The sequence below is a fragment of the Syngnathoides biaculeatus genome, chromosome 3 (assembly GCF_019802595.1).
Source record: "Syngnathoides biaculeatus isolate LvHL_M chromosome 3, ASM1980259v1, whole genome shotgun sequence".
NCBI classification, from domain to species: Eukaryota; Metazoa; Chordata; class Actinopteri; order Syngnathiformes; family Syngnathidae; genus Syngnathoides; species Syngnathoides biaculeatus.
The window spans coordinates 32,221,379-32,247,236 of NC_084642.1; the positions used below are offsets into that span (position 1 = coordinate 32,221,379).

At 42.2% G+C, this 25,858-nt stretch overlaps 1 protein-coding gene across 1 annotated transcript in view; it reads right to left on the reverse strand.

Annotated features, from left to right (window-relative positions):
• Positions 1-2,513: 2,513 nt before the first annotated feature.
• LOC133497757 (mothers against decapentaplegic homolog 6-like) overlaps positions 2,514-25,858 on the reverse strand; it is a 33,936-nt gene continuing 10,591 nt past the window's right edge. The window contains exon 4 of the mRNA XM_061813908.1: positions 2,514-3,415. Within this exon, the coding sequence (XP_061669892.1) occupies positions 2,787-3,415 (629 nt within the window). The 3' untranslated portion in view covers positions 2,514-2,786. The remainder of the gene's footprint in view (positions 3,416-25,858) is intronic.

Here is a 25,858-nt window from a genome sequence, read left to right on the forward strand (position 1 = left end):
AAACCCAAGTAAACACAAACTTTTAAACTCACACGTGACATCTGTCAAGAGATTTATTTCTTATAGTGTTTTTTTGTACATCAGTCTTTTTTTCTGACTGTCACGCAATGTAATTGGGTGAACTGAAGGCTCTCCAAACCACTTTGCTAAAAGTGCAGCTAATAATGTACTTAGAAGGTTTTGCGGTGTTTAACCAATGCAGTTCTTCTACCACATCAGGGCTTCACGAAACACCAGAAAAAGGTCATGCACTTTCGGAATGATATTCAAAATCGCAATGTATAATTGGATAAGCATATGGCAGACTCAGTATGTATCTGGCTGGCTAGCAAAAACAAAAGGCCTTTTATTGGCCATCTTGCATTCATTACCACAGTAACAAGGACATCATTAAAATGATCTCTCGTCAAGATGGATCTCAGCAATGTAGCAATGGACTGGGCCTGGTTTCATCTCTGTTTTCAGAAGAGGAAGAAAAAAACCCCACCATGATATCGTGGACGATGTTTTTCATGACACCAACAAAGGTGGAAAAACAAAAGCATGGCCTACGATGCTTACAAAAGACAGTAGAAATTGCATATGAGGCTAAAAAATCTTTTAAAAAAATCTAAAGAGATGTAGGTGAAACATGGAAGGCTTTGTACCGCTCCTCTAAATCCTTCAATTGTAATCCTTGCCTGAAACGTCCTTTGGAATGTTTTGGAAGTGGAAGTTCTTGGTGTTTACCAAAGCTATATTACAGTACATGGTTTGAAATGTAATCCATGAATCAGGGTTTAAAATGACCCTCATTTAGATTTCTGACGTGGAGATTCAATTTTAATGTAACATCTAACATTATTTTTTTGGAGTGACTGACATATGCAACCTTCCTAACATTTCAAGGAAAAGTGAATCACAGGTTTGAGCAAGATGACTGTTGAGTTGTTAGATCAAATAAATACGTCTTCTTGCGTGTCTCAAAGATTTTTTTTTTACATATTTCCGTTGCTAATGTGGCGTTTTCTTTTCCCCACTCTTTCCTTTTATCCTCTAACTTTAATGTAAGTAATTGTATTTTTAATAGATCCAAACAGGATGCTGAAAACATGGAACTCACTCCCGCCAGAATCCTTTTGGGCCAAAATGTGGTTTGTTGTGTAATCGTAATGAAATGTTCTTTTATTTTCTTACACCACTGACACTCCGACACTTTTTTTTCGGTTTTCCATTACTGCTCAGTCCGCTTGATGCCACAAATATAATATAATTTGACTTGATTGTTATTCATAGAGTCATACTGAAATTTCTCGAGATTTACAAGAGTTAAGTTTGGAAATGTGTTTCTGCAGTCAGTTGATGCATCAGAGTGACATAAACCGCTACTGGCTGAGGAGATTCATCGATGTCGCTACCTTGTAACTTTTGAAGATACATGGCTGAAAATAAAAAGAAATACATTAATTTGATCTTTCCCTTGTTAGTGACACACCAGCATTTTATTCCGAAGTCTCCACTTTGATCCAGCAGTCTGTTTTCCCACTACCTTCAGAAGTAATTACAACGGACTACTGCCGCTGACCACATCTTATTTCGACTGACATATTAGGTATGGCGTGATTATCACAATTTCCTGTAATAATATTTTCAGGAGTGTGGCACTCTGTTTCTATGTGCCCTGCGATTGGCTGGCAACCAGTTCAGGGTGTACCTCGCCTCCTGGCCATTGACAGCTGGGATAGGCTCCAGCACTCCCCGCGACCCTCGTGAGGAAACGCGGTGAAGAAAATGGATGTTTTCAGGTAGAAAACCAAACCAGTAGATCTGCAGAGCTGTGCCAAGCCAGGCCCGTGAAAAAGCGGGCAAAAGTTATCTTTGATACGCTCCTGTTCTTGTGCGATGTCAAGCAGAATAAAGAGTATTGAAAAGTACAGATTAATTTTGAATGCACTAAGAAGTTGAGTACTGTGCAAGCATGTCACGACCCATCGGTACGGAGGGAGGACCAAATGCAGGAGTCGGTAAACGCAGAGGTAATTTGGGAAAAACGTTTATTATTCCAAGGTCGGGGATTGGGCAGGCAGTCAGGTACAGCAGCGGTAGTCGGGACGTCGGGCGTAGAGAGCAGGTCCGCAGGCAGGGGTCGGTACACGGGAGATCGATCAAAGCAGGCAGGAGTATCAAAGGAGTCAGGCTTACAGGGTCGGTCGGAGAACAGGCGGAGGTCGCTACAAACGGGTTGATGATCAAGGATACGGGAGTGCTCGAACGGGGCATGAGTTGCAACGATCTGGCGCCGGACCAGTCGTCCCCATGGTCCTATATAAACCAATCAGCCAGCATTTGGGGATGTGGGAGGAAACCGGAGTCCCCAGAAAAGTGAGGATAAGCGGTACGAGAAATGGATGGATACATTTTTGTAGGACAACTGTGTTCCAGCAAGCCTCCTTGCAAACTACTGATTCAGTACACACTTTCAGCAGTGAAAACCATTGAGTATTTATTTTAATACAAAAGTTTTATTGACGTGTGTAAGGCGTACTTTGAAGTAGTGAAATTTTGAAGACATAAACTGAGAATGTTTGCAGGAGCAAACTGACACAGAGAAACTCTGTAATACATGTGAAAAGAATGAAAAGTGCATATTCTTGTTCCTTTTTTTGTTCATATACACATGACACCATACATAAATAGCTGCAATGGAAAATGACAAAATAAAGTATTTACATGTATAATATATTTTATAAAATACATCGACTTTATATTAAATCTCGGGGGATTACAATTCAGATACAGGCTGTGTACTATCTGTGGGTATTAAGGAGCACCTCCAGCCAGCACGGACAGGAAGTGATGAACTGTCTTGAGTAGCAGGGGCCCCATCCTTTAGCAAAACTAATACGAACACTGTGGGGGTCCCAGGGCCCCTCCTGGCTTTCAGGCTTCACGCCGTGCTCGGCCATCCAGTTGGAGCTCTCATAATCAAACATCTTGAGGGAGAAGCCTGGCATCACCCTCTTCACGCTCAGCCCTCGAGCACAAAGAAGGTCCAGAGTGGGTGAGTGGACGAACACTGGGTGCTGGCTGCGGTTGTACACCCACACTCCGTCCGGCTCACGGCTCAGCACAATGCCGTGGCCAATTTTACTGCGAATCTGTTGGATGCCGCTGCAGTTCCCTCCATGGCTAGGGTAGCCTGGAAGTGAGGATGTGCCATGGCTGCCTCGGTCGTCACGGTGATTTTGGTTGGCGTCGGTGTGGAGTTGGCTGAGGCAGAGGCCCGTGCCCTGAGGTAGGTCATAGAAAATGCTGAGCGAGGGATCGTAGGCTGGATAAAGGCGGCCCACACGTGTGCGCTCTTCCCAGTAGGCAACACTGCACCAGTGAGAGCGATGCCCGCTGGAGATAGAGGAGCAGAGGGAGGTACTGGTCTCTGAAGGCGAGAAAAGAAAAGGAATTGTTTGTAAGTGTACATTAGTCAATGCAAAAAGTGACATTCCTCCTGAAAATAACGTATAATAAAGTAACTGAAAGACTCAGGATTGAATTCACTTGCTCAGAGGTATGAGAAGTGTGGTTGCACTAAAGTATCAAAAAGGGTAGAGGATTCCAGAAAAAGGCGCAGGTGCATGGGTTAGGGCAAGGATTCCCACCCAGTGTGCTGCGAGAAAGTTTCTAACTTCACTTAAATGGCCGGAAAATTCTTTATTTATAACAAATACTGTATCTTTGTTGAACTTTCCAGGGCAGCGACCTATAGTGACAGGCAAAAAATGAGAAATGTTCTGCCACTAAATGGCACAAGGTACATCATTTATGTGTTTACCTACTTTTTGTAACACTTTTATTCGGTGGTGTGGCATGAGGTTTTTTTTTTTCTAAAGTGGGCAGTGTTTGTGAGGTCTAAAAATTTCAAACTGAAGGCCGTTCTGCAAAGATTTTTCACTATTCTCACACTGCCATCATCCATCCATTCATCCCTCCATATTTTGTACCACTTATCCTCACTAGGGTCGCGAGTGTGGTTGCTCCGATCCAAGCTCACTTTGGGCGAGTGGCGGGGTACACTCTGAACTGGTCGCCAGCCAATCACACAGCGTATGCAGTAAACAAACAACCATTCTTGCTCACATTCACACCTACGAGCAATTTATAGTTGGCCATTAACCTACCCTGCATGTTTTTGTAATGTGGGAGGAAAAAGTACTGGGAGAAACCCCACGCAGTCATAGGGAGAACATGCAAATGCCACACAGACTTGAGCCTGGGTCCTCAGAACTGTGAGCAATTTGGAATACTGCTAATTCGGAACAACTTCCTCCTGCCTACAAGACAGGAAACACGCCTGCAAACATTTGTGAGACATTGTGCTCAATGGCCTTTTTTCTTTGTTTCAAAGCTTGATCAGGAATGTACACTATGTATTATCTTCATCTATGTCCCAAGAGAATTTGATGTATACAGTACATCCATCCATCCATCCATTATCTGAGGCGCTCATCCTCACAAGGGGCACGGAAGTGGTGGAGCCCTTCCCAGGTATCTTGATGAAGGAGGCGGGATACACCCTGGACCGGTTGCCAGCCAATCGCAGGGCACACAAGAACAAACAACTAGTCACACTCACAATTACACATAGGGGCAATATAGAATGTCCAATAAATGCATGTTTTTGGGATGTGGGAGGAAGTCGGAGTGCCCGAAGAAAACCCATGCAGGTACAGGAAGAATATGCAAACTCCACACAGGCGTTGCCTGAATTTGAACTCCAGTTGTCAGAACTGTGACACTGATGCTCTAACCAGTCACACCACCGTGCCGCCCTGAACACATTCACACACAACAACAGCAAACGATCTACTTTGTCCTCTAGTCAGTATGAATGCTCATTAGCGGTAATAATTGATGTACATCTTATTGGGTTTAAGCTTTTCAACAGTTACGCTACTTGTATTGCAGATTTTTGGATTTATGTCAATCAACACGGGTGAACTCTTGTTTTAATGTTACTTAAAACTATAGTTGTACATTGTTTAAAGGTTTGGTCCCTGTAACTGAATACAGGAGGTCCTCAGTTTCCAACAGTACAAGATACGACTTTTTGAGGTTACAAACGGCATTCAGCGCAAGAATATTGCATCATGGGGCACAGTTATTGTCAGTTTTAGTACTCACTACCATACGAGAAATGTTTCATTTGATTGTTTGTTATTCATGGCCCACAAGTGTTTTTCAAACAAATATTTGCTATAGTTTTGATTCTGTAATATATTAGCGTAAGGTGGTGACATACTTGGGCACGTTGCCATGTACAGTACCTCTATTTACATCAGGGGTCTCAAACTCGGTTTACGTTTTGGCGACGGGATTTTGACTCTTTTCTGTTCTGTATGTCGTATCAGGGCAGCACCAACTGCTGGAGAAAATATCCTTGTATGTTCTACACACTTGGCCAATAAAGCTGATTGTGATTCTGATTCTTATTCTGATTCCGATAGGAATTTTTAAAAAAATCCAATCTTCTGAAACGTATTGCTTTTTTTTTTTTTTTTAAACACAAAATAAAATAAGCAAGGATGCTTTTTTAAATGTGTTGTGTGCAAAACTACTAATAAAACTCTAGATGTCAATACTGTTAGAAAATTCACACAACAAAACCTTTTCTCTGCTTGTATCGATGTTACGCCCATATACCCCACAGCGATAGTTAGGCTTGTCAGCTCCGCACACAACACTGTGAAAGTTCTCTTCATAAAAAAACTTGAGGGCCGCTCGAACATTAAACTTTCCTATTAAAGTGGGGCCATAAAACATTGTCTCGTGGGCTGCAAATAGCCCCCGGGCCTTGAGTTTGAAACCCCTGATTTACATTATTTCAAATGGGTGGCTATTTTCAACTTTCCCTTTTAGTTACACCCCCCATTGGTTTTATAGAATGAGGAGTATCGACAGTGTACTTCCTCCAGGGTTAGCCCCCCCACACACCCCACCTTCACATCCTGCATTCAAGTGAAGGTGCGGGGCAGCTAAAACTAGTAGGGTGGGAAGCATTCAGCTCTCTGTCAACCTTGTGAACCCTTGACCCCCCCAAGGCCTCATGCTATCAGCTCACATTAACTCCCTCACAGAGTGATGCCATTATTTTTCTCCAGAGACTCAAACTGACACAGAGGATTTAAAGACCCATGTGCCCATGGCCCCATTCCTGTCATAGTCCACCAAAGGACCTCCTCTTCTTCCCCTGGAGTGGCTGCCTTCCTTTTAAATTAACAACGCTGCGTTTGGGTAAAACTGGAATCAATATTAGGCTAGGTGTGTGCTGTCTGAGGAGTGAAGGGTTTATTTGACAGGAGTAAGGAAGAAGATCTCACAGAACATATGTACTATCTGCGTGCATGTATGCAAGGGCAAGTATGTGATGAGATAGCGCCTTGCGTATGGATACACAAATGGGGCTCAGTGGCTCCTAACATAGTGTATACTGAAACTATTAACACACATCCGTGCATATATACACACAATCACATACACACAAAGGCATGCAAACAAAATTGGACTTCTCATTTGATGCCCACGTATGTCAATAGTGAATTCCAGGCTTGCAACTCCTGCAGACTGGACTGGAGTTTTTACAGCTCTGCAATCACTCACACAAAAGCACACACGCACACGCAGAGACACACACCCCCACGCACACGCAAACACACTTGTAAAAAGGTAACACAAACATCTGCGCAAACACAGCAAGACTTTATGACCTTGGGAATAGGCTGCAACAATTCATTAATAGACTGCTAATCGATTTTTATAATAGTCAACAACTATTTTGATAATCATTAACAATTAGGTGTCAAGGTGGAGCAACTGGTTAGATCGCTGGCCTCACAGTTCTGAGGAATGGGGTTCAAATTCAGGCCCCATCTGTGTGGAGTTTGCATGTTCTCCCTGTGCCTGCGTGGCTTTTCTCTAGGCACTCCGGTTTCCCAACACATCAAAAAAAAAAAAGCAACACTCTAAATTGCCCCAATGTTAAATTGTAGCAAATCCATGCATCCATTTTCTGAGCCACTTATCCACACAAGCGTTACAGGATTTATGGAGCTTAACCCAGCTATCGCCCTGTACTGGTTGCCAGCCGATCGCAGGACACATGGACCCAGACAACAGTTGCACTCACAATCATATCTAGGGGCAATTTAGAACCTCCAATGAATGCATGTTTTTGGGATGGAGGAAGAAACCGGAGTGTCTGGTGAAAACCAACACAGGTACGAGGAGAACATGCAAACTCCACACAGGTGAACCCTGGACCACAGAACTGTGAGGCCAACGCCCAGAACTTTTATTTTCACTTTAATGAGTCAGTACCGTCGGCACAGTGTATCAGCTGAAAAGCGTTGGCGTCACAGTTCAATTGCAATTTCAACATTTCCCCCTAGGTGTGATTGTGAGTGTAGCTGTTTGTCTCGATGTGTCCTGCGGATCTCGAAAACATGCATTAATTGGAGACTTTAAATTCTCCCTACGTAAGATTGGGAGTGCGGCTGTTGTCTCTCTCCATGTGCCCGCCGATTGGCTGGCAACCAGTTCACGGTGTACCCCGCCTCTTGCTCGATGACAGCTGGAATAGGCTCCAGCACTCGCGTGATCCTTGTGAGGATAAGTGGCTCAGAAAATGGATGGATATATGGGTGTTGTTTTTTTTTTTATTTGATTTCATTTGATTTTGTTTATTATTTTAACTGCCCTGCAATTGCCTGCCAACCAGTTCAGGCTGTACCCTGCCTCCTGCGCGTTGACAGCTGAGATAGGCTCCAGCACTCCCTGTGACCCTCATGAGGATAAGCGGGGAAGAAAATGGATGGATGGATGAATCAGTACCAAAGAAGTAGCTCGTAGTTTCAAAAAGGTCAGTGACCCTTGCTGTAGACATATAGTTTGTCATCCATCTATCTATCCATCCGCAAAAATTGGATGACTTACACGATCCTCAGAACTGTGAGGCTAACGTTCTAACCAGTCATCCCACCGTGGCACCTATCTTCGCAAGGGTTGTGGGAATCTATCGCAGCTAACTTTGGGCAAAAGACAGACTCAACCCTGAACTGATTCCCAGTCAGTCGAAGGGCACACATTGACACCATCACTCATCACAATCAATCCCACGCTGCCCACACCAAAACCAGGATTGTGTACCACTACACCATCAATGACACTGAACAGGAAATATTTTCTGAATTCTGTAGTCGTCCATGAAAGCAGACTAACCAGTGTTTAGTAGAAATAAACATTTGTGTCACGACCCATTGGAACGGAGGTAGGACCCAAATGCAGGAGTACACGGGAGACGCAGAAGTAATTCGGGAAAAAACGTTTATTGTTCCACGGTCGGGGATTGGGCAGGCATTCAGGTGCAGCAGTGGTAGTCAGGACGTCGGGCGTAGAGAGCAGGTCCGCAGGCAGGGGTCGGTACACGGGAGCTCGATCAAAGCAGGCAGGAGTATCAAAGGAGTCAGCGGCTGGAGAGAGGTCCCCACCTCCTGGACAGCAACGTGAGGCGGCGGCGGATCGGTCTCCATTGCCACGTGAGCTCTGCTCGGAACAGCCAAAACTGCGACGTGGGCATGGCGAGATGGCGGATCCGTTCCCACTGCAACGTCGTCCGCTTGGCTTGGTAGCGGATCAGTTGCCACTGCCACGTGAGCAAATGTCAGTAACGAGTCCGTCGAAACTGGAACGTGGGCGTATCTCGGCAGCAGATCCGTTGCGACAGCAACATGAGCCTTGCTTGGTAGCGGATCCGTTACCACTGCCGCGTGAGCAAAAGTCAATAACGAGTCCGTCGCAGTAAGCCATCAGCGTAGCTTGGCTGGTTCTCTAATCCTTGCCGGACCTGGGCCGTGAGAGCCGCTAGTTCGGTGCTCTGCCGCTCCATCTCCGCCCGTATTTCGCCGCAGAACACCTCATGATTTGGCGGACCATCCTCCCTCTGGGCTAGAAGCTTCGCCACCAGCTGCGGGTCTGCAGATTTAACCGTTGCCAGTGAGGAGTGGGTGGACGAGGACGGCGTCTTTGTTGCCGCGCAGCAGGAGGCACATGGGGGCGCCCGGACTGGACGTCTCCTCTGGCCGCCACACGGAGGACCCGGGAAGATGGCAAAGTGAGTTCCTTCAAACGGGTTGGCGGACTACTGGGTGAAAACGCTCGAGAGCTGGAAACGCGGGGAGGTGAAACAAACTGACTGGAATTAAAGATCGGGCGAAGAGATTCATAGTCGAAATAATCTGAGTCGTAGTCAGGCAGCCAGTCATATAAATCACGGTCCTCCTCGTAGTCCAAAAAATTAGAGTCCAACAGAAGGTGAGGTGCTGAACAGGTCGTGGTTGGGACGTATTCATAGCTTGCCGGCGGAGCGTGTGACACGGAAGCGGAGAACGTCATGGAGCCTACCCAGATCAGACAGGCTTGGTCTTCCGGCAGTCGGTCTACCTTGCGTCGGTCCCGGCAACGCCGGGTCTTTCCTGCTGGGTCCTGTTTTGGGCAGATCGTTCTGTCATGACCCATTGGAATGGAGGTAGGACCCATATGCAGGAGTACACGGGAGACGCAGAGGTAATTCGGGAAAAACGTTTATTGTTCCACGGTCGGGGATCGGGCAGGCAGTCAGGTGCAGCAGCGGTAGTCAGGACGTTGGGAGTAGAGAGCAGGTCAGCGGACAGGCAGGAGTCGGTCCACGATCGATCAAAGAAGGCGGGAGTGTCAAAGGAGTCAGGCTTACGGGGTCGGTCGGAGAACAGGCGGAGGTCGGTACACACGGGTTGACGATCAGGGATACGGGAGTGCTGGAACGGGGCATGAACCGCAACGATCTGTCGCCAGAACAGTTGTCCCCATGGGCCTATATACACTGGGGCCAATCAGCCAGGATGAGGCGCAGGTGTGTGGCTCCCAATCAGCGCGACCTCGCGGGCACCCACGCAGCCAGGGCTGGACCAGCAGGATCATGACAATTTGAAAACATCTGTCTTTACTTTTGAAAGTAATATTTATATATATAATTTCCCCTATTTCCTGACATGTTACGGACCCAGTCAGTAATTGAATCATAATCAATTTATGGGGGATAAAATCAAAGTTTAATCAAAAAATAATCATTATTTTCAGATGTAGTATAGCTAACCTGTAAGTGACTTAGGTAAGCCTGACGCTACCTCAGAGGTTTACATCCAACTAGTGGTTCTCACAATCAAAAATTTTGGTGAGTATAACAGATAATTTTACATTTGAAACTATGTGATTCCAGGACGCACGTGTGGAACCAATTGAGTCCCAGGCCTGGAAAAATGAGTCCCTGTAACTCAGAATCACGGAGTACAGAGTCAAATAATCAATCACAATCACAACAAGGGAACTCCAAATTGGGATGTTACCTTCATATTTAATGTAATATGTTTAGGCCTTATTTTCAAAACTGCGTGCAATGAATAACCACGTTTATATATATATATATATATATATATATATATATATATATATATATATATATATATATATATATATATATATATATATATATATTATATATATATATATATATTCTATTATCTCTGGTTGATTCCATTTTAAAAACGATTATTTTTTCACATGCTTCTAAGTAAGCTATTTTAGAAAATATTGAATTTGTACGTTTCATTTCTTTAGTAATTTTAGTAGGATTTGTAATTTGTTTTTAAACGTATTTAGGTCTTGCTTTTACTTTTCATCATGTGACGCGCATTGAGTTTTCTTGTGTATGGAATGGGGTAAACAAATAAAGCTGCCTCGTTTCTTAATCTTGTTGTTTGGTGTTGTTTAATTATTAAACAATACCAAATAAACAACGACTGTTGGTGAATGAGCAGTAATTAGAAAAAAATCTTAAATATTACTGCAAAAAAAGTCGCAAATCCAAAACCATTGCAATCAACGCAAAATAATTTTTATCTGAGTATTCGATGGATCGATGGAATAATTGATTCTAAAAATATTCAATAGTCACAGCTCTACTCACATGCCTATTTTTCCCCCAAAGTGAAGTAACACAAACGAAGTAGACTATGAAGAAGCTGGAGGTTTTTAACAGTGCAAGACTGCACTGTGTCTGTGCCCGGATCAGACTACAAGACAAATTTGGTCTTTCACGGTTGAGTCTACTCCAATAAAATCTTGTACTGTGATACCACCGCATCCCATCTTTTATGAGCATGGGGCTTTATCTTGTCAACTCAAACGCGTCAGATACACTTGTTACCATGGCAATGACAACAACTAGTTATGCTCTCGCTACTATAAGAACAAAATGGGGAAAAAACATACACTGGTGGTCACCGGTGCTAAGGAGAGGATTTTATTTGAGGCTAGCTTGAAGTGTGTTCATATACTTTTAATAAGATACGGCTCGCAAGCAGCCAACAAAACGTGATGTAGTCTAGCAAACTTGTACGTAAACATGCTACGGTTCTGCCGAATCGTGGTCTAAAGTTTTGGTGGCTGTGACTGACATACAGTAAGTTAGCACCTAATATTTCTGTCATGTTATAATGTTGGCTTTACGTGACAGATTACAATGCATGAAATGACAAGAGAATACTTTTGGAGTTACTCAGTATACAGTACATGAGTATACACAGTAAATGCACAAAGCACTATCTTTCAATCGGTGATCGGTTCAAATGAATTTATGAAATATTTTAAGATGAGACTCTGTAGGACAAGCAATGAGTGAGCATGCGTGTAGTGTTTCTTTGAGAAGTCACATTGACATTGGCCTGGGCTGCTTCGTACAGCAGTTGTTTTTCCAAGTTGTGTTCTTAAAAACACAAAGAAAAAAATGTGTTTCCCAGTTGAGTGAATGTACTCAAACAGATATTTGTCACATTAATTTGCACTAATTGATGTTGATGCTCAGTTTCCGGTACTTCCCCTTGAGATATGTAAATCAGCAACAGCAGATAAGTGAATAAATCAGTTCAACATGTGATGAGACACACCACGGATCAGGCAACAATGCGCACCATTGCTGTCCCAAAACTCTACTATGTTTAGAATAAGAGTCTTAACTCGTAGCTATCCAAAGGTATGTACATCATCAGTACATTCCAGTATATACTGGAAGGTGATGTTTTTTGGCAGAGGTTTGGACTCTCTAATTGCTGTAGACTTATTTTTGGGAGGATGGGGGGATATTTTTCTTTGAGGTCACTGACAAGACTGATCAAGTTATTGTCTTTTTCTTGTCTCTTCTTTTATGACAAGTAATTATGTCTGCAAATGTGCCATCATGGAACAAAGTGAAAGGAGTACTTGGAAACAGAACACAGACGTAATTGTATTTAAAATAAATCAATGGCTCCACTTATTCAGTGACGTCAAAAGCAAAACACATATAAGATCAATCCCGAATGTGCGGTGCGGAATGCCGTGTTTAATGTTTCTGGTGTGGTTCTTAGTGTCATCAGGCTCACCTTGGATACTATCCAACTCCAGGTATGCAACTCCAGCTTGTGTGCAACTGCAGCAGCAGGGAGGAACTTGCAGGAAACCGAGTTCTTCAATGGCATTTTTTTTTAAATGGGCTAAAATGGGAGGTTATCGGTATGTTTATGTTTGGGCCTTAGGAAGTGTGTGTCTGTGAGATTGTGCGTGCCTGTACGCATTCATCTGGATGTGAGGGCTGGCAGCAATTACAGCGTCCTGCAAGGATTTAAGCCAGTCAACCTTTAACTGCGATGTTTACCAATTAGATAAGTAACCTTTGTTGTTTCATTTCAAAAGCACTGTCCCTTAGTGCCAATCTCGCCAAAAAAATGTTCTCCCTCATACCGGGTTCTTTCAACATTGATTCTTTTAGCTTCTTCAATTGACATGGGGGGGTCTCCCATCCCTGAAAAAGAGTGTTTTGTCACAAATTCCAGTCAATGAATTTGGGATCGCGCAGCAACAGAATTTACAGAATGTTTTCATGTCTGGCCAGACAATATAAATTTACAAACAGAAGATGGATATCTTGATCAGACATCACGATGTCATCTACACTGGCTGTATACAATTATACGTTTACTATCACCACATTATGCCTGTTTTTTTAAAGGTCATGTACCACTTAAAGGTGATTTTTTTTTTTAAATCTTGCTAAATTCAGCTTGTTTTTTGGAGGTCAGGCCTATCTCATGCAGGCGAACCAGCCCTCATCTGACCAGATCAGAATCAGAATCACCTTTATTGGCCAGTGTGATTAGATGGGTCAATGGCGGATCCCACTAATATCAGCGGAGCATGAGCTTTCCTACTAAAGCAAGTGTATGCATAACAGTGGGTCCGATCACAAGAGTGTCCATTCCAGTATTTGACCACCTCTCCTTCTGCATTGCTCAGAGGGTTGCGGCAGCACTAAGTAGTGTCGCAGTTATAGGTCCATAAAGATTGTCTAAAGATTATTTGAATGTGAAGTTTCTCAAGTGCAGAGCACGTCTTCAAATTGTAAATTTAGCACCAATGCTAGTGCTAACGTAGCTCAGTTGTACACTGCTCTACCTAACTGACCCAAAAAGTAGGTCATCAAGGTCATCATGCAAATGAGAGAGAATCTGTTCTTCCTTTTACAAAGCAGTGTAGACTTGAAACTATTTAAACTTGCCATTTTGGGACAATGAATTATCTCAGTATTTTTCAGTTGGTAAAACACAAAACCCTATTGTCTGAGTCAAATGCTCAGTGCCCTGAACCCGCATATTGAATTGGTCACACTTTGAGGGGAAACTTTAGTACTTTTCACGAGGACACAGGTTGCAAACAGATTTTCCCCCACTAAAGCACACTTTGCACTCTGAGGCACTTGTGTTCCATCATAGCGAGGACAGGTAGCAAAACTGAAACTTAATTGAGGGCACAGGTTTCTCAACATAGATACAGCAATCCAAAGCGGATCACAAATTTGGATATTGATGTAAAGGTTTCAATATAAGCCGGTTCAGAGAGCACTAGTTGTTGAAGTTTCACTATGTTTTCCTTTCGACTTGTCCCTTTCGGGGTCGCCACAGTGTATCATCTCAGATGAATGCATATTTATGTTTGGCACAATTTTTACGCCAGATGCCCTTCCTGACGCAACCCTTCTCAGGGAGGTTGAAGTTTCACTATAGAGAGAGAAAATCTGAGAGGACGCAGAGTAAAAATATTAGGTGGTTAGCGAAGAATCAGAGGGGGGGCGGGGTAACAGGATAAGACAAATAACAATTAGGTATTACGGATTAAATATGAGCAACTTTTGCAGACCATGTTCTTGTCCTCGGTTTGACAATAAGGGGATCGGGAATGCAGTGAGTGCAGCTCAACTTAAGGAGTTTGACTGTGTCCACCAATGTCTGATGATTCAGAGATATAAACAAGTGGGCCAAATTTCTTTTTGTTGTTTACAGTATGACTCTACACATATTTCTACACAAAAAGATGTTCCAATACATCTATTTTCTATTATGTTGTAGAGCTACTACTTGTATTTTTTTTTTTTTTACGATTAGTATGAAACACGAGATGTGTTCTACTCTGCAAAATAGATTGCTTTGCAAACAATTACGATTATTTTTGCAGCTTTATGATTGGATCATTGTGTTTTTCTTTTTTTCATGATGTGTTTAGTGAATTTCACTGTTTTGCTTTTCATTTTGATTGACTTGCTGTCTGTTCTGAGTGAAGAGTTTGGTTTTCCAAGAAGAGTCAGAAATTTTGTGAATTTAGCTTGATGTTTTAAAGATTTGTGAAAATGTCTGTAGGTTTTAAAAAAGGTGTTTTAGCAATGGAGAAAAACTTTATTTAGACCTCTTTCTAGGCAATACATTTCAAAAAGTTAAATTTAGCTATGTAAGATATGGATATGAAAGTACTTTTGCTTTCGTTCTCTGTTTGTAATATTGCCACTCCTTTAAACACACAACTTTCCAGGTCAGGGCAAGGAAAGCTTCCTGTTGCCAACCTCAACTTGCAGGGAAGAAGGAATACAGTCGGGAAAACTTTGGAAAGTCGAAGGATGAATAGAAGAGAGTTAAAAGAGTCGACTGGAAAAGTAATGACATCAAGAGAGAGAGAGAGAGAGAGAGAGAGAGAGAGAGAGAGAGAGAGAGAGAGAGAGAGAGAGAGAGAGAGAGAGAAACCTCCCAAGCATAACCAGGGTCTACGGAAAGAAAATATGAAGAGAGAAAGACTGTGAGAAAGAGTTGGAGTGAGGGACACCCTTGTCTTTCATCCAGTGCCAAGGATTAGATTCCCCTCCAGTTATTAGACTCTTTCACTGTGTTGAAAGAAGTAGGTGGTGTTCTTCAGGGTTGGGGGGTGAGATGAGAATTCAGTTCCTGACTATTGTCACTCACCTCCAATATGTTTCATTTCAACAGCCTCAGATTCCGCTAAAATCGGTCATCAACACACAAAACCATCCCCCCCCTCCCTCGCTTTCTGGCAACGAATGCTATTTTCTTTGTTTGGAACAACAGTAATTAAGCAGCGACTTGAAATTCAGCACGCCACAAATCCAGCTGGCGTCTTGACTATCTCTGCCATCAGAGGACCGTGTTATCGCCAGACATTGGCTTCGCAGTCGGCCACAATGGGGCTGTTGCTCACGAGGCCACACTGCTCCCTCTCAGTTTTTCCATAGTGTGATCTTTTGATGTTGCAGTGTAAAAACCACATGCTTCTTGTTTAACAAAATAAAAAAAACATTATTATTCCATTAATCTGGAACTGCCCAACTTCTTAGAATCTAATTATGCCAGTAGAATTCCACTGATGTGCTGTTGTGGAAGAATAGTTCCAGAGGAAGACAGAAAGCGACAGTTTCCTGCATTTTTGCAAGTCACGCCAAATAATTCTTCGGGATTGACATGCATCATTCATCCTGGTCAACTGGACATCCAAGCATTCTCATCCACAAAGATGTTTTGCTTCGCCACAGTATGATGTTGAAACACATTCAGCCTTTACAGGGAACCCACTGAAGTACCCTGACAATGTCATTGTATATTAAACATGACATTACGCTGAATTACTGCATTTTCCTGACTTATTTCAAGCCACTCTACATATTTCTATGTGCAAAATGGTGTTTATCACTCTTCATTGATGGAAGCTTCACATCAATTATTTGAACTGTCTTTGTTGTGCACCTGCACATGTGCTTGGACAAGTGTACAATGAGCTTTGACTTTGTGGAATACTCTGGGTTATTTCTTGAATGCAACATTTTTTAGGCTCACCTCTGACATCAATGCTGGTTCTGGTATATGTGCTGTGCTTCTCTCTCGGTAACACGGAGGCCTTAAAACTTCCAGCAATGCAAAGTTTGACTTTAAAGTTCATGAATATGGTTCTTTGCCCATAAAGGCCTTCATCAGATCCTCATATAAAAAAAACCTAGATCACGGGAAAATGCTGAGTGACACAAAACTAAGTGGGTTTAAAAGTAATTATTGTAAAGTAATATCAAGGAGGTTGACCCAATCTGTGTTATCTAAACATATTAGTCAAGTCCTCACTGAACACTGTTAAGAGTTTCCTTTAAAAAACAGTGCAAACTCGTTCACAGTTTATGTGGTGATACACATTAATAGTCCCCATACATGTGGTTACGTGTTTGTGGAAGAATACTCATGTAACCAAGTATCTTACATGAATTGATAGAGACAGATATCATGAATAAATAAAGTAGTGTCCAATTGATTCAATATTTGGAAGGGAGAGAGAGAGAAAGCAAGAAGAGGGTCGGGGGGGGGCTGAAAGTTGACATGCACCCCCCGCACTCCCACCCTCTCCCAACACATTCCTGGACAGGCCCTCTTCCTCAACACTTCCTCCCCCACTCAGTCAGTTGCAGAGGTCAAGTTGACAAGTGTCTCATTGAGTCTCACGTGGGCCAACAATATGGCCTTCACTCCTCACAACATAATTATACATATTAGCCATGGAACACATCTACTTGTTCCACTACGAGGAAGAAATTCCGACTAATGGCTAATTAGCGAGAATTATCCGAGTTTGAAATTCCATCATGGTGGACACTGAGGTCCGCAAACACAATTTACTGTATCCACAGTTAAGTTGGCAGCTATATACATACGGACTGTGATCTTTGCATGACTAGTGAAAGTAAGAAGAAGTACAGTATGTCACTAAAAACCTTGGGCCTGCATGAGATGCGGTTTGTCTCTCACATAACGGTACGCATGTCAAAACGAAAGCATGCCGTAATCCTCGTGGTGCAAGCACAACTTCAGAACATTGGACAAAAATGAACTTACTCAAGGTTCTGTCTCTCATGTGGCCTTCATGAAAATGGGCCGATTCCATGTTGAATATGTAAATATTGCTGACACGCAAAAAAAAGGGCCACCGCAGCTTGTGAAAACAATGTCTGTGTTGCTTTTCCAAGATAAACGCATCTTGAGTCATTCTGTATTGCGCCCACTCACAGCACAGGGTACACTGTCCCACATTTCAACGAGGCAATGGCTTTCAACATCTGCAAAAAATCTTTAAGTTCAGCAGCATGGCAGGATTCCATTAAAAGCCAAATTGCGAGTTGGCAGAAACTCTGAAGGAACAAAGGAAAGCCACAGCGAGTCCTGTAATTTAAAACTTATTTTAAATTGTGGAGGTCTGACAACATGGACTAAGACAGCCCACTGGAAATATGCATAGAAAGGCAGGACAAGCGAAACTCAGTGGAATTATGAGCGTGTTCAATATACACAGAAGACACAACTGAAAGTGGAGCTGAAAAAAGTCTGACAAAAAACTGGTGACATTCATCACACACTCTAAATTGCCCCTGGGTGTGATTGTGAGTATGAATGGTTGGTTGTTTCTATGTTCCCTGCGACTGGCTGGCGATCAGTTCAGGGTGTACCCTCCCTCCTGCCTGATGATGGCTGGGATTGGCTCCAGCACTCCTGTGACACTCGTGAGGATAATCAGCTCAGAAAATGGATGGATGGATGTTGAAAAGCTCCTCGTCTCCAAAATGTAGGTTCTTAGGTCAGTGCAGTGCTGAGAAATATGTCATTAGTGTTCAAAATCCACCAAAGTTCACACCAGTGTTGTAATGAGCTGTCGGAATGGTCAAAACGAGATTTTTTTTCTTTGCCCATTTTCTGTTGTGTCAATTCATGTAAACAGCCCTTAGCCTCGGACTAAAAGCACATTTATGAGCACATGGAAAACAAGCACGGCTGCTGAGGATTTGCCGTAATTTCTCTAGTATAATGTGTCCTGAAGTACAATGTGCACCCCCAAAGTTGACCTAAAAAGAATCAGGAAAACCCTTCTACCAATGTACAACGCGCACAACTAATTTACTGCAATCTGTATGTTCAAATTATTAGGAATTATCTATTTCTATTTTGCTAGGTTTGTATTTTTAATGTTTGTACTTGTATTGTTTAACAAAAAGTCATCATTAATCATAATGTTTGCGCATGTACTGATGCAGCGGTAATATATATCTTGGGACAGGACACGGTTGTCCTGGTCCCTGCAATTGTCAGAAGAGAATCCCTAAACCAACTAAAATAAATGCTCAACAATAGAATGACATTTTATTAATACTGTTGATAACAGATATTACAGTCTTAAATAAATAAACTACAGAATTTAACACTTGAACATTTTTTGCATTAAATATTTGTGCATAAAATGCGTGTGCCTAGTGCAGTTTATCCACGACAATACACATCCTTGGCCAAGACATTAAAAGAAGCATCCGACTCATCTCCAATCTAAAAAATATCCATCATAGCTATCCTTGTTGCATCAGTGTCAAACTCATCACTGATGCCTTTGTCCAGTTCTGGTGCCTCCTGCATTCATGAACAGTGATCCATCTTTTGCCCCCATAGCATGTCATCCTCTGTGCCATCCATGGCGTTTGTGGGGAAACATTTTCTGAATCCTAAGAGTGCTTGTTCGCTTTATTCCTCATAATTGTCAGCGCTTTGAGGGGAAGGAAGGTCCACCGTGCTAATAGCGCAGCCTCTTGCCCCCAATCGGCTACAATCTGTCGCAGCTCTTCATAGTGTCAGGTCGGAATTAAAACGAGACCTCAAACTACGTAGAAATGAGCATAATGGGCACTTAATTTTTTTTAAGTGCAAACATTTCAGTTGTGTGCACTATCCCATTTTGTTTTTAAACGTGCCCATTACAATCGTACTATGTAGTTTTGTTAGTTAGCTGTTAGAAGTTAGCTCATGTTGTTTTGCTTCCAGTTTGGCCAGGTCATCGGCCAGAGTGATGTCACATTTCTTTTAAAAGTGGCAGCACAATTAGCCCTTGTAGTTGACATTTTTGTCTTCGTTTAAGTTAAAGAAACTCACAGGCTGTCGTTTCTGATGTTTGGTGCAGTAGCAACAAATATGTTACGCTAACGATCATAAAATGCAATGCCGCCCACTCCCCCCCAAGTGGTCAGAGTTCAGGTTGGTGGTATGCATTACCATAATTCACATAAGTGTAACATAAGACATCAAATATCGTATCGAAATATATTTGTATACCTTTTTTTACCACTCTATGTACCTGAATACGACTATACAATGTGATTGTATTTTTTTATTTTTCATCCATACCTAAATATAATGCGTTCACTTGAATTTTTCAAAATATTTTGGGGAAAAATTGCGCATTATTTTCGAGAAGTTACGGTAAGTTTTAGAGCTTGACTGGACAAGCCAACATTTGTGGTGAAAGTTTGGAAATGTACAGTGTGTGGAACTTTATTTTTAATATAGGACATGGGTCAAAAACCCCATCAGAAAATATGCTGTATTTAGCAATAATTGGCTAAAACTGACGTAAGATCCGGTTAACACATTAACATCGTCATTTCTGGAATATTAGATTAGCTGTACTGTCAGGTCACTAGGATAAAAAGTTGATGTTTATGACAACATATTAAAGGATTATGACCGCGTCCATAATACAATGATATCCAACAATGTGTTGTATAACAATTAAGAGCTAAGAGCAGATTTGGCAAGCTGTCTGGGCCAGACATGGGATCAATTTTAAGTGCGCATAACATTTTTCCACACAATGGCATCAGCGGAATATGCATGTAATTCCATGAGCAACGTTTTCTATTCAGTACTTAGTGTTGGGGCAAAAGGGGTATAACTGTCACCTGACCAGGTGACACTTTTCGGCAAGCCGTTGACCCACCCGCCTGGGATCAATACTGCCACTCCACTGTGTCTTGCATTGTAAAATAAGAACGCTGCCCGCTGAGCTAAAAGCCCAGGCCACCAGCTTAGTGGTCAATGTGAGGTACAAAGTGTATCCTGCTCCCGTTACACGGATACCAGTTTCAGTAGAACCATATGGCTACTTATGCACCACTAGTCCATTTTAAGTACGAGTAACTGTAGCTGCTAATTCTGAAAGCTCTGTTTGTTGTCGATGAATAAAGACACATTCCTGAAGAACTTGCATTTGTGTTAACACAAAACTAATTGCATAAGTTTTTCATATCGCAGTGGACTAGTCAAAATTCGAGTCACACTTTGTGCCTCAAAAATCAAACTGAAAAGTAAAACTGCAAATCGGCTTTGCCGCAGAGACGGTCGCGAAGACGGAAGCGTGCAGGGTGACGCAATCCGCTATGTCATTGATGCGTGGATGTGGAAGCGAAGCTATTTGGCTGAGGAGTGAGAACATAAAGGGTCCAACATATGGTAACAAATTGTGAAATGAGTAAAAATTCAGAATATTTTATTTTTTATTCTGAATATGATGCTGAATTGTGAGATCTGAGCGACAAAGGTGACATTAACATGACACTTACCAGTGAGTTTGACATACCCTGCCGGTTGAGGAGTGTCTTCATTAATTATAAGTACCGCTGAATGTTGACTTGTTTATGACTCTCACAAGGAACGTATAACACAACTATAGCGGTTAGTGGTACTCCAATTGATCGGCCCGTCACTCATGATGGGGTGATTTCTGCCCTCTTGTCTTTCAATGGACCTTTCCGACCTGTCAATCACCTGAACAATAATAGCCAATCAGATAGCCAAATTCTCTTCACCCCTGGCTTGACCCGCCCCTCTTGTCGTCATGTCCCACAAGCAATGCTGGTTATCGGCCACGTGCGCTTGGAAAAGTTAATATTACAAACAAAATGGTCCTCAGATGCGCTTGGGGAATGTAAAATTCTGATATCCTGCTAGGTTACAAGGGGCCCGGTTGATTAATTTTCCAAAGCCTAAAGCACAGTTGAGGAAGTGCCTACGATGGATTAAGGCTCGCGGGAGAGTGCGTACAACTAAGTGTGGACAATAACATACACAAGGCTGTATGTTCGAAGGTAAGGGAAGGAGAAGTATCTTTTCTGAGTTCGATTGAATTATTATCACTGCTTTATACATTGCAGGAGAACAGCTTTCACTTTGTTAGCGTATCACTGACCTGCTGAATGAAGTGTGTCAAGTTTTATGCCTAAGAGTCGGGTTAGTGATACGTAAATGCGCGATGTCATGCAAGACAAATGTCTATTTGCCTCTTTGTATCACATCGGACTTTTAGGACAGAGCACTGGGTTCCATTACGAGTCAAGCCAAGTCAACTCACTTATAAAGACTACTATGATATTACTCATCTTCCAAGTATAAAGTACTCACCCTGCTTTACATGCACAGTACGATTCCACAATTTTATCCTGTTGGGATTTCAATATGAAGTTTGTGAAGCGTCAATCTTTTTTGCATTGATCGGCAAGATTTCGCTGTAACTCTGACATTATTCCATCCAAAATTTTACTTCCGTGTACATATCCTTGCATGAAATAGTTGAGACCTCTCTGTCGAACTCTCTTGGACAAGTCTGACGCATTTGGCAAAAAACATCCCCCAATATTATCTGGAATACGTGATAGAGAATCCAGTTCAAACCTGTTATGTTCAGTCACCATTTTGGAAGATTGTGGGGCCTGGCAACTGCAGCTAAGGGGGGCGGCGCTGAAGATCAACAGTCAGAAAGGTCCATACCTTTCATTGCAAATCACAAAATAAGGTCACCCGTGTCTTGTACTTTACAGCCTGCACAGATATGTGTGCAGTGTGGCTCAGGGTTGAGCAATTAATACAAATTACAGTGTGCTTTAAGATCTTTATTGACAAACCAGTTGGAGGTTACTGTAAAACTAAAGACACGAAAAAATTACCCTCATTTCATAATATAAGAGAGGAAAAGCATAGTTTTAGAAATCACCACCTTATGCTAACAGTTGTTTCCATTGACTGCCCCATTGACGGGGTACCTAATGTTAGCATTTGATCAGAGGAGGGATTTGTCTTCAAATGTTGAATATTCACACATAAATGGCATAATAACACATGCAGACCGTTAATATGTCAATACTCACGGGTATATATTGTCTTTAACCTGTGAAACAATTATGTAGTTTATTTAGGATATAACGCAACTTTCTTCTTCTAATCTTTTTCATCTTATATCCTGAAAGGCTAGTTGGTGGAGTTCAATTTGTACCCTTTCCAAAACCGAAGACCCAGTACAAAAAATGTCTTCGATGGATCAAACTTTGTGGAAGACGGCATGATCAACTGAATCCATCTAAAATCAACCGGAACAGAAGACCGAGTACGAAAAATGTCTTCGATGGATCAAACTTTGTGGAAGATCGTATGATCAACTGAATCCATCTAAAATCAACCGGAACAGATATGTTTGCACGAAGGTATGCCCTATATTTGATTTTCAATACATGTCTCATATAAATGAATTAGCAGTTCTTCGCTTGCATAACATAGCTACGTGTGAATGATTGACACACTTGATCTGTGTTGAGCGATATTTTGCGATGATCTGACTGCACAAACGTGTCTCTTTATTGCCGGCTAATGAGCTAAGATAAACCGGACTATGTTTGCACGAAGGTATGCCCTATATTTGATTTTCAATACATGTCTCATATAAATGAATTAGCAGTTCTTCGCTTGCATAACATAGCTACGTGTGAATGATTGACACACTTGATCTGTGTTGAGCGATATTTTGCGATGATCTGACTGCACAAACGTGTCTCTGTTGGCGGCTACCGAGCTAAACTAAACCGGACTAGCGAGTCCTAAAAGCCTTCAACGTGCACCGAGACACCAAGACTGAAGGAAGGATGTTTGAGGACACTAAAGTAGTGATTGTCGTACTTGGTCGGGACTTACGTAGGTTCGGCACTAATTCAAGAATAATTATTGAGGGGAGCGCGTGACGTTACACAAAGAAAACAAGAGAAACAACTCGTAAATCAAGCCTCACCTTCTTTTCCTTCATACAGCGGTTCACAAACGGCTATACAGATACACATACAGATTCTGCACACAAGTGTGATATGTCACACGAAAATAGGAAACTGTCAATGACGAATTCGTCTTTGGGTTATAATATATTATATTATGTGGCTTCTCGGTCTTCGTCTGACTCCGGAAAGATCTCGCGCTAATATCAATGGTTTCTCCGTCGATATGCATGTAAATACCATTGAAATACCCCTCACTGAAATACTTGAAGCCCTGCTGTCTGCTTTTCAACGATATTTCACTATTTGCAAAGAATGCGAGTGAGAAATCAGCTGGTAAATCGGACAATTTCGCTCGTCTTTTCTTCCTGCGCCGCCATTTTTGCTAATTGTTTGTCTGAGGTTAGCACACGTGGGGTGACGTAACTTCAGGAGGCGTGGTTAAGTGCCCTGTACGGAGGGGTCAATTGGTTGGCAACCAGTTCTGGGTGTCCCCCACCTCAATTGACCCCTCCGTGGATATTGCGCAATCCGCGTCACTGACCAATCAGAGGGCAGAGATCTGCATAGACCAAAGCCCGTTTTTGCTCCCGCCATTTTCTCTGACAACATTGAATGGTCCAGTATAGGTTTAGTTAGGGTTTTATCGCGTATTTGGGTTATTTCACAAAAAATATGGTTAAGAGGTGTAGTCACGGACTTTGTGATAGTGACGACAGGTATCCTGAAAGGCTAGTTGGTGGAGTTCGATTCGTACCCTTTCCAAAACCGAAGACCCAGTACGAAAAATGCCTTCGATCGATCAAACTTTGTGGAAGACCGCATCATCAACTAAATCCATCTAATATCAACCGGAACACATATGTTTGCACGAAGGTATGCCCTATATTTGATTTTCAATAGATGTCTCGTATAAATGAATTCGAAGTTCTTCGCTAGCATAACACTGCTGCGTGTGAGCGATTGCCACACTTATTCTTTGTTGAGCGATATTTAGCGATGATCGGACTGCACAAACGTATTGATTTCTTGCTGGGTCGCGGCCGAAGCTTAACCAGACTGTGTTTGCACGAAGATATGCCCTAAATTTGATTTTTAATACACGTCTCGTATAAATGAAATCGAAGTTCTTCGCTAGCATAACACTGCTGCGTGTGAACGATTGCCACACTTATTCTTTGTTGAGCGATATTGAGCGATGATCGGACTGCACAAACATATTGATTTCTTGCTGGCTCGCGGCCGAAGCTTAACCAGACTGTGTTTGCACGAAGATATGCCCTAAATTTGATTTTTAATACAGGTCTCGTATAAATGAATGAGACGTTCTGCGCTAGCATAACATTGCTACGTGCGAACGATTGCCACACTTATTCTTTGTTGAGCGATATTTAGTGATGATCGGACTGTGCAGACGTATTGATTTCTTGCTGGCTCGCGGCCGAAGCTTAACCAGACTGTGTTTGCACGAAGATATGCCCTAAATTTGATTTTTAATACACGTCTTGTATAAATGAATGAGACAATCTGCGCTAGCATAACATTGCTACGTGTGAATGATTGAATGAAATCAGAAGCATGGCGTCTCTCTCAGTTAAGAATATATTGTATTTAGAATCTATAATATATCGTTGATTTGAATGAAATCAGAAGCATGGAGTCTGTCTCAGTTCAGAATGTATTGTATTGTATTTGCCATTTTTACTGTTTGTCTTACGTCAGCGCACGTGGCGTGACGTCACTTCAGGGGGCGTGGTTAAGTGCCCTGTACGGATGGGTCAATTAACCTACCATGCATGTTCTTGGAATGTGGGAGGAAGCCGGAGTCCTCAGAACTGTGAGGCAGACATGCTAAGTAGTCAACTACCGTGCTGAGCAGTCAACTCCCGTGCTGACACCCAACAACGATGATGGAAAATATTTGTCTTTGCTGAATACCATATTCGCGCAGCTGAAGAGTTTGGCCTCCCAGTTCTGAGGACAGGGGTTCAAATCCCAACACCACCTCTGAAGAGATTCCATGTTCTCCATGTGCCTGTGTGAGTTTTCTCTGGGTACTCCCATGATCCTCGTAAGGATAAATGGATGCACGGATGAATCATGATTTAAATATCATTCAAAATAATCACTAATCATTCTTTTTTTTCTCCATAATCACCGATCCCTAGTGCAGCACTGAAAGAAATATTAGCTTTTTCTTAAAGTTGCTCCATTTTAGTTTGAACAAATTGAACACTTCCAAAACTTGTAGTAGTACAAAAAAAAATATTCCCCTTATTAAAAATGTTTAAAAAATGTCAAAAAAAAGAAGATTCTGAGCTATATGATTTTATTGCTACTTTCTGGTCAAATTACACAAAGCCAATGTGATCCAGTCCAAAATGTGAAAGACGGTAAAATTTAAACTACAGTGTGAAAGCAAGTACCCAACCAATGCGTGAGGTGGTGTCCTTTGAAGCTTGAAAGCATCAAAAAAAAAAAGGTCTGTGATGGAAAATATTTAAGGAAATGGCAAACGGTTAATGGGCCAACTCG